This window comes from Fusarium redolens (genome assembly GCF_020744475.1).
Source record: "Fusarium redolens strain MPI-CAGE-AT-0023 chromosome Unknown BKA55scaffold_2, whole genome shotgun sequence".
NCBI lineage: Eukaryota > Fungi > Ascomycota > Sordariomycetes > Hypocreales > Nectriaceae > Fusarium > Fusarium redolens.
Genome location: NW_025763665.1, coordinates 1,594,925 through 1,604,884, shown reverse-complemented (window position 1 = coordinate 1,604,884; position 9,960 = coordinate 1,594,925). Strand labels below are relative to the sequence as shown.

Genomic DNA, 9,960 nt, shown 5'->3' with positions numbered 1-9,960 from the left:
CATGACGACTCGTAACTCTGCCAGTGACACAGAAAAAGCCCAGATCGAGTGTCTCAGCCACTCACGCTTTATTTGAACGAAACACGGGAGAATGAATGGTCTAGATGCTCGGAGAGACAGATCTGATTCACCGGCATTAAACCACAGCGAGGCACAGAGACATTGACTTTGCATCAGCGTAGTAAACGTTAAGCACTGTAATCGAGGCCAAAATGTAAATAGTAGCTACCGTAGGTGGTCAAATGTCCAGACCGTTCCTTTCCTCGCCCTTCCCTGTTCTTTCCATTCCCGAAAACCAAAGCAAGCAAATCTCCAAAAAGCGAGAACATATAATGTGCGCGCAATACCCGTTCACCATTCCACCCAGAGAACCATCCAAACTCCTGGCAGAGAATAGCATAGCATAAACAGGCCAAGGGAAACGCAAAACAAAAACAGATCCCACAAAATTGCTATTCAGCATCCTAAGCCTTGTCAGCGAGCAGAACGCGCCCCAAAGTCATTATCGTCGTCAACTGCTAGCTGTGAAGCCATCCGAGCACTCGGCATCACCCGGGTCTCTCTGTTCTAGTCCATACCGGACACGACCCAACATCTACAAGCCACAATCGGGCATTGTTTATAGGTCAGTTCTCGAAGGAATTGTTATGTTTTTATATTCTTTCGTCAAATCATGAATGTCATACATAATTATGCTTATTTCGTCATCTTGCCATGTTCGTTTTCAGTGTCGTCTTGGTCTTAAAATTGAGTCGTATAGCTTCGGGGTAATCCAGGCTTGTTGCTCCGTGGGGGGTTTCTGTTGTTGTTCTGTGATGTGGATCCAATCTTGTCAAAACCCTTAAAAATGTCGAGCTCTGGCATATCTGTAATGCCGCCAGTGTTGGGGCGGGTAAAGTCCAGCTGATCCATCATAGCCCCCGAAGTCCAGTCATTGGGGTCCAAGGAAACGTTCAAGAAGTCGGCAAACTTTGTGGACTGATTTCGCAAAGGAGATTCCTGGAACATCTTGCTTGGGGAGCTCAGGCCTTCGAATGCCTTGCTCGGGGTATCGAACTGCATAGACTGCTCCGGTGGTCGTAGGAGAGGAGCAGAGGCGATAGGTTTTCTGGCGGCGGAGTTGGTAATATCGCCTAGAACTGATGCGGAGACAGTTCGATCTAGACGAGTACGCTTCGCAGGACGCTTGATAGGAGATCCGGCCTCAACTGAGCTCATGACGGGGAAAGTACCATCCTCAAGGCAACCCAGACCAGTCAAGTCCTGATTCATAGAGAACTCTCCATCACTAAGGATACTCACACCGAAGTTGGACGGGCAGAAGTCGTTGCCTAGGTAGAAAGCTGGGCTATAAGGAATGTTCTCAGCGTCGCCTTTCCTATCGGGCGACTGGAGCATATTGCGGACCGCGTCGCGGTGAAGTCGAAGGTTGGTGTTAGGAGAGGCTGATGGAGGTGGTCGAGCAGGAGGGTTAAGTTTGACCATAGGAGTAATCGGTGGCAGCATCTGCTTGTCGTATGCTGGTCGGAGAGGAGACGAAGAAACAGGTGGAATGGCGGAATAAAACCGCGTCTTGGTCGGGCTGAAAGGAGATGATTTCCGAATACGGGCTATCTCCTCCTCGGCACGGCCCCTCGACTTGTTTCGAGGGCGGTCAGCCTCAGAAGTCAGCATGAACTTTTGGCTAGGCCTGATAGCGGATGACATCTCGACAGATGAATAGTAACCGCTGTCGTCCATGGATGCAAATTTGCGCTTGTGAGACCGTGAGACAGACGAAGCAATATTTCGGGAGACGGGAGGTGGTGTGTTACTTCGATGATCCACATGCCGAGAGACAGGCGGTGACGAGTGTATGGCGGCAGGCAGAGGCGAGTAGAGATATGAGTCGAGAGAGAGTTCTTGGTCGGCCTTGTCGGCAACATCTTCGGGACCCAAGTTGTCCGAGACAGGAATCGTAGCGTCGGACGAGAGATCGACTGGCATTGACATGGTGGCCTGGGAGGTAGGAAGAGGTGGCAGAGCCGGCTGGCAGGTTGGAACAGGGGGTGGTAGCGTAGGCTCCTGAGTCGGTGCCGAAGCCGGACGGGAAGGCTCGAGTCGAGTTGACATGACGTGAAGGTTCTCGGATGCGGAGGCGGACTTGCGAGTCGGCTTCTTGTTCAGGTACTGTGCTTCGTGACCGGGCTTAATCACCCAGTAGTGGCCTTTACCAGGGTCGTCCTTAGGTCTCTCGATCTTCACAAAAGCCTTCTGGAGACTGAGGTTGTGGCGAATGCTGTTTTGCCAGCCAGCATCAGTAGGGCTATAAAAGGAGTAGTTGTCACTGATCCACTTGTAAATCTGAGCAAGTGTCAGTCGTCGGTTGGGGGATCGGAAGATGGCCATGGCGATCAGGTCGGCGTAGCTGAGGGCAGGTTTGTTGCCATCATCGATAATTGGAGGGAAACTATCGTGGGGAGGAACAACGGTCGTCGCCTCTGTCTCTGCTTCGGGCTCTGTCGCTGCCACTGGCTCAGCCTTTGTCTTCTTGGCAGGCTTGAATTCTTTGATGGGGGCAGCCTCCATGAGAGCGCGCTTGCCGTTTGGCTTCTGATAGTAGTTGCTGACCGACGAGTCCATAGCAGGAGGTGCCGGGAAGAGCTGAGGATGGACGTTCTCCTTTCCGTAATCCCAAGTCATGTCAAAACTTTGCTTTTGAGGCACCGTCTTAAAGTTCGATAGGTAAGGCTTCTTTTGCAATGAATCCGTCGTATGGCTTCGCCTAGATGGAGGCGCCATCGCGACCATATTTAACTTGTTGCCGTGAGCCGAGGCCAATGGGATTTGCGAGGCGGAGGAAGGCCGTTGCTTGAAGGGCGAGTGCGCATTGTGAGAGGCGGTGGGCGGGTTGAAAACGACGTTGGAGGTTGAGCTGGTCAAGGGCCTTCGGGCTTGCTTTGGGGCTGAGGGCATAGGAGCGTGACTGGTCATTGGGGTGACATTCTCTGGCATGTCGTCCTGGAATATTTGTAGCGGCCCAGTGGAACTGGGAAAACGCGTGTGTTTGCCCATGTCGATCGAGTAACGAAGCTCGATATCGGGTCAATGGGGGGGGCGGTGGTACTGAGCAAAATGGTTGAACCAAACGCTGTACTTTAAATCAAGGTTAGTCAGTCGATGCCGGGGACGGAAAGTGGAAGAGATGACGGTAAGATAACGGGCGAAGGTGGGAGTTAAAGAGTGGACACCGGCAGAGCCTAATGGGACGAGTGTGCATGACGGTAAGGAAGAGGGAGAGGGAAAGAAAGGACGTCTCACTCACTGGGATGGAGCGTGGAGTTCAAGGTAGTAATGAGCTGTGGGGCTGCTTTGACAGGGCTGTCGTGACTTGGTCGGAGCGTTCAATAGGACGAGCAGCCGGTATCTGGGGTTCGTTCACGGTCTCTGAGAGTTGCTCCGAATATAGAAGCGACTCTGGTCCGCAGGAATGAAGATGGCCAAGTCGCGTTGACGAAGAAATATCAGCGGATCAAAGCGGTTTAGAATATTGTCGCAAATGAGTCAAGACCGGCTAGGTTGGCGGCCAGTCGAGAGGGGAAAGCTGGTGATTAAAGAGCAAATCGTGAACCAGGATAGGGTCGACAATTAGCCAGGTGCAGATATGTAGAAGCGGTAAAGGTTAGGTAGTAAAAGTGAGTAGTCGCCGATTACTCTCTATCAAATAGACGAGACGCAAATGTCGATTAATTGTGACTGAGAGAGAAAAAGAAAAAGAAAAAGAAAAAGAGAAGAAAAAAAAAAGGCGAAAACGATCTCTAGAAAATGAGGAAGAGCAGAAGAGTAAGAGTGAGAGTGCGAGCAAGAGAGGAGAGGTTGATTGTAGAATGATGCAGCCAAGACGAGGTGCAAGGTGTGGTGCCCAAGATTAGTGTACTGTACCGCGCCCTGCAGTACAAGTGCAGGTGGATGCGGGCAAGATGGAAGGGAAAGAAAGAAAAAAAGAAAGAAAAAAAAAAAGAATAGGCCCCCGGCGTTGCAGTTGGCAGCAGCTGGCGTGCGGAGGCGTGGAGCGTGGAGCGCTGAAGTCGTCTTGGGACCTGCTGGAGATGGGGACTAGGCCGGTCTCTCAGTGGGCGCTGTACCGCGTATGGCTGTACCTGTGGCCGCCGTGTGTGAGGCCTATTGTGGACCCGGCGCAGGGAGGATGATGAGAACAGCGACAGGGATTGGATGGAGAGCGCCCGGGCTGACACGACACGACTGGAAGAGCGCGAGAGAGAGCCAAAGAGGGGACTTGCGTGAGCACTGTCTCTGCTCTGCCTTGGTATCAAGATTGGGCGGGCGGATAATCGAAATCGATCAGTTCGGGCAAGGCGAGACTGATGTCATATGGAGTTTAATTGATTAGGTCCTGATTGAACTCGGACCTCTCTTGTCTCGCTTGCATCAAATCGCAGTAATGAGCATTATGGATGGGGTGAGAAAAGAGGAAGAGAACAGGAGGGGAAGAGAGAGAAGAAGTCGAGATACACAGCACAGCACAGCACAGCACAGCACAGCGCAATGATTCGATTCGATAGGCAAGGTAGGTTGCGATAACCAAGTAAAAGCAAGGGTGTGTATAAATCGAGGGCGTACGTGTTTCGGGAATGGGCGATTGAGAGCTAAAAAAGATCCAACCGACCAAAGGGAGAGCGGAGATGGGAGTTGAAGTCGAGCTTGCCAGGTGAGGTGTGGGCCGCTGGGAAACTAGGGGCGTGAAGCTACAGGGATCTTAGGTAACCCTCCACTAGCGTCACCTTAACAAGGGCCGTGAAAGTCCATTCCCATTTCCATTTCAGCAACGGATGCATCACCAGGCGCCCTCATCCTCGGCCTCGACGCGCGCGGGGATTGACGAGAAATGATTGGCCAGTCTGATCTCTAACAGCCAAGAGATTGTCACGATTGCACTGGTTGAGTTGAATGCGGGGGATTGTACTGGATGTTGGTTGTCGACAAAAGACACAAAGAAACAGAAACCTCCTTTCTTCTCTGCCTCTCGAGCCGAGTCAACTACCTAAATGCACAAGTCAGATTCATGATAAGACATTCACTCGTCTCGAGGCGAGACGAGGTCGCGCAGTAGGCCATGAGTACGGATTGGACGACACTGAAATGAAGATATCTACTCAGACTCATGCGGCCACATTGTTTAACCAGGCTGTTGATCATGCTATTCAAGGCCTTGGTGTTTGAGCCTGGCACCACATAAAAACGATAACCGGCTGCTCTATTCCGTACGAAACTTGGTGCCAGGTAGGTATGCATGTGTGTAAGGCAGTGGAGATGGCACCCAGCAGATCTCGATCTTGGTATCGGAGTCTCTATACGTGCTCCGTATTCACGGCCTAACGTGCAGTGCTTCCGTTCCGTTTCTGCCGTATCAGAAAAGTGGTGCATCCAAGATTTTCAGATTTGAATGCGAAGCGAATATGTCGTGCTCTGACTGATGTGCCGTGCCGTGCTGTGTTGTGTTGTTGTTGGTGGTGGTGCTGTGGGATGCTTCCGGATCAGATGCTGGGATTGTGTTTGGTGCCGATCCTACCCCAACTTGGACTGAAAGTCTGTCTGTCTTGTCAGATGAATATGGGGATGGAACAGAAACGGGCACGAGAATCGAGGGACTTTTGGTGATACAGCTTAAAGGTAGCCACCTGATACTACATTTCCTACAGTGTAGGACCTGTTCCGCATGGCGATTCACGACTATCTTTCTTTTTATCCGTTTTTTTCTTCTTGAAATATTTGATTGAAATTTACATATATACATTGACAGCAAGTTGATAGCCATGGTAAAAGAAAGAGGAAAAGCTCATCAGATAGACGAGACGCCATGCCACGCCATACTATGCCGCAACGAGAACAGCCAGCCAGCCACGGTTGGTAGAAAAAAAGGTCTAACGTTAGAGAGCTATTGAATTGACTACGCCTCTTTGCTCATCAATGTCTTCCTGTTGTCTTTGTTCAAATTTTATGGGCATATTTCTTCTTCCTCTCCTCCTCCTCTTACTATGTACATGGTATGTATGTGTTTTTCCCCCAAGATGATTGATTGATGGATGTAATGGGGTAAAGATCACGGAGTTTAACACCCCCTCTCGAGCCCGTGGTTCCGAGCAGGGCTCTTTAGATGATGACTGGCCTTGTCCTTGTCGAGGAAGCGTAACAGGGTGGAATGCACCACTTGGCAAAGTCAAGACTGTCAAGCACAGCCGAGTCAAGTCAAAAGTCCAGTCACGGGCAAACCGTTGAATAGGTATGTAGGTATACTAAGGTAGCTTTCAGTTCTTTGGTGTACATAAAACGGCCGCCAAACAAGAATGGGTAGGGATAAGACAAACTGAAAGAGAGTCGAAGCCAGGGTCAGTGCGCGCCGTCTTTGTTCTTTTCTAAAAAGAATTGAAAATGGTGTGGGTGGACTGAAGCTAGGTATGTGTGAATTGCCTCCTCGTCCGTCCAGGTCGACCAAGTTGAGCTGGTGATCATGAGATAACAAGTTTGGGCGCGCTTTTGGCCGACCAAGACGCGTCTTGAAGGGTAATCTTTGTTTGGATTGTAGTCGCCGAGAACCAATCAAATACTGCCAAACCTAAGGGTCTGTCAGTAAAGATTGCATCTAAAGAGTCTCCTACAGTCTCATAATTGCAATACTGTACCTTTTGGTGCCTGGAAGAGTTATTACATATGCTTGTCCACACCCACCATCAGCAAAGGCGAAACAAGCGACGAGAAGGAATACGCGAGACCCCCCCGCATTTCAATTTCTCCCTCTACAATCTATAACCTACAAACCTGCAGTACTTCTTCATCGTCATTCATTGTTCATGGTGTCGTTCTTGGTCTTGGATTATAATGGATCCATGGATATCCTTGGGTGGCTGATGGCTGATAGTGACATTGGCGCTGATAATGGGGCTCAACAAAGAGACTTTAACAGGATCACCCTTGCATGTGAAGAATCACGGTTTTCCTCGTGCCGTCTCTGATCTTCCTCCGTAGTTTATTAGAGTTCGCATTGAGCTAAGCCTGTGAGCAAGCCACTTGATGTTCATCACTGCCATGCTATCCGGGTTCTGGAACTTCTGGCATAGGGACGAGCCCTTTATTAACGTAGAGTACTGATATCTTTGTGGTTTATGCCTCGAGATCCTCTGCAGTGTGTCGATTGAAGAGTGGTAGCGAACTATCTCGCATCAATTAAAGACCCAGAGTAAACAGAGGCTTCAAAACACGAGAACCGTAAACATTCCGTTACGCCAACGGTTCTGCAGGGCGTTGTAAACCCCATTGTAGCTCTCATGGGCAACTTTAACTTTGACCAGTTTCGATGGATGGGCATTGCAGATCAAATTACTTCTGCAACAGAAGTCCAAGACACGCATGACCACTGTTGAAGAAACCCATGGCCATTGAATAACGTGCCTCGTGCCTAATGCCTCATGGCTTAAACGCTGATAAACAGCCTCAACCTTTGAACCAAGATTTATTACGGTGGGTTCACTGACTAACATGTTCTTAGTTTAGTACATAAAGTATCGGCTAGCTGATCCTTGCCCCCATCGTCAATAGTTTCAGCTGTCAATGGGTTTTCTTACTTGCAGACTCGGTCGAAATAGCGCAACGCGACCCGCAACCACAGCCGCATTCGGCTCAAGGAAGGGAGGAGAAAAGACCAAGACGAATCTTGGACGTCCCGTGTTATAGCGGGGTATGTAAATGAGGCGTCATCATGATGAGTTAATCAATAGATGGGCTGTGCTGTGCAAAAAGCCACAAGTTGGATCTGCTTCCCCTCCTCTTTTTTTTCCCACCACCACTAACACCACCAAAACTCAATTATTCAAGCTTTAGGTATGACGCGTCTCTTCCCCCCTCTATCACGCGTCTTGTCTCTTGCATTATTTACACATTGCCTCTTTAGGTAAACACCCAACAAATGGAACTCTACTACGACTCCAACCTCTCTTGTCTGGTAGGTCTTTACAGGAATGAATATGTAACCCAAAATGCGACCTGGCCTGACCTGACCTCAGCTGAGCCTGAGGTGTTGTGATGACAATCAATTAACTGATGTGATAATTTTGACCGCTTTTTTGTCTGCCAAATTCCTCCCTTCAATCGGGCACTTACAACTTTACCAAGCTGATCTGATCTCCTGAATGAATGAATGTCCGTACTTATTCACACTGACACTTAGGACGCAGTGACATCATGACCGCTGTCAAACGATGGATTCTTTAAAAAGAAACTGATCAGTCTCGTTTCGTGCCCCATCCTCAATTAAACTGATATCCACATCGAACACGCTCCACGAAGCCATTCGCTCAAGAGCAAACATCCTAGTAAGTTCTTGACAAGGCCCAGGCCCTTTTTTCTCCGCAAATGGTTCTCAAGGGCTTTGAAGGGTTCTCATATTGGGACGGGATGAGTTGAAATGAAATGAAGATAAGGGAAGGGAGAGCAAGAATGGATGCTAGTCACCTCGTACAGGCAAGGGTTTAAAGGGCTTGGATAGCAGAAAACGTCCAACTGCCGTCGCCTGAGAAATGCTAATTTTCCAAAAACCAGTTTCTTAGAGAGATTCACACTTTGACAACTCATCTAGTCCCGAGCTAAACAGGCATCTATCTATTTGGCCTGCCCTGTTGGTCTCATGAGGCCAGACCTACCATGTAAGTTAGGTAGCAGAAGCTGATCTGAGCTTTCATCCGATCAGACGCTCAGTTCACTGCCATCTTGTTTGCTTTGTTGCTTTTTCTTTTCTTTCATTTTCTTTCTCTCGTTTTCAAGCGCCGAGGTTTCCTCCCAGACCCGCTCGCAAAGCCAAACCCTGCCAAACTATCGTGGAGTCTTGGATGCAAGTTATTCATCCCTGCGTATATCGGACGCTCCGTGGCTATACTCCGTACTGTATGTAGTATAGTATAGTATAGTATAGTATAGTATAGTATAGTATAGTATAGTATAGTGTAGTATAGTATTCGGCACATCGACCAAATACGTTACTCGACTCTCCTCCGGAAGACTCGATAGTCTCCTCGACCAAGCTTCCAGCATATCTCGGCCCCATCTCTGGTGGCTCTTGAACCAACAAAGCGTAAATACACTATGCCATGCTCTACTATCCCTGACGCACAGCTCATGATCTCTCTATGCCTTCACATATCTCGTCTTCCAAGGCATGTCGACTCGTAAGGAATGGAATAGCCTGCACATTACACACTCTCGGCTCTCTGACATGCCGTGACTGACCCTGTGCATCCTCGCACCATCTAATCCCGACTTTTTGCCTGTTTCATTTAGATTGACATGTCCACATGCGCTACCTCCCGCACCTCACACTCGCATTCACAGCATGCCTTGTCAACTTAGCCAGTAATTCTCGCCAAGACGAGTAATGTCCATTGCAACCTCACAGGTCTGTCAAGACTGAAACTCCCTTCTCAATGTCCACTTCGTGTGTGTGCGGACTTATATCCGAATTCCAAGACAATGTCATCGTGAATTGATGAAAGGGGCTTGAGACCTGACTGAGACCTTTTTTGACGCCAACGTAGCACAATGGCAAGCCGGAGCACGAGGCCTTGTCCCTGATGACCACTATCAGTATCGTGAAGCGGCATCGTGCTTCGACCTTGGCTTCACAGCATGTTTGCGACGTTTCTCTACATAGCATATCTCATTACACAGCACCGCACAGTAAACAGTAAATCTGTAGTCGCAAAACAAATCTTCACAAGATGCGTTGAGAAAAAGAAAACCCAGAGTCACGATGAGATCGTTTTTTCCAGACTCACATTATCAACTAGCTAGCTCTACGCGCATCAACACAAATAGCCATCCCTTCTCCCCTTACTTAACGGCACAACTGTCTCGGGTCCCACCTCATAATCAGCAATAGTCTACTTCCTTCTCCAAGCTATACACACAAAAGCA

General features: G+C 49.1%; 1 protein-coding gene across 1 annotated transcript; it reads right to left on the bottom strand.

The window, feature by feature from the left end:
* Positions 1-741: 741 nt before the first annotated feature.
* BKA55DRAFT_499400 (uncharacterized protein) lies at positions 742-3,054 on the bottom strand (the record flags this gene model as incomplete). The annotated part of the gene is made up of 1 exon (XM_046186650.1): positions 742-3,054. The coding sequence occupies one exon, from the start codon at positions 3,052-3,054 to the stop codon at positions 742-744; it is 2,313 nt and encodes a 770-aa protein (XP_046054975.1).
* Between the last annotated feature and the right edge of the window lie 6,906 nt (positions 3,055-9,960).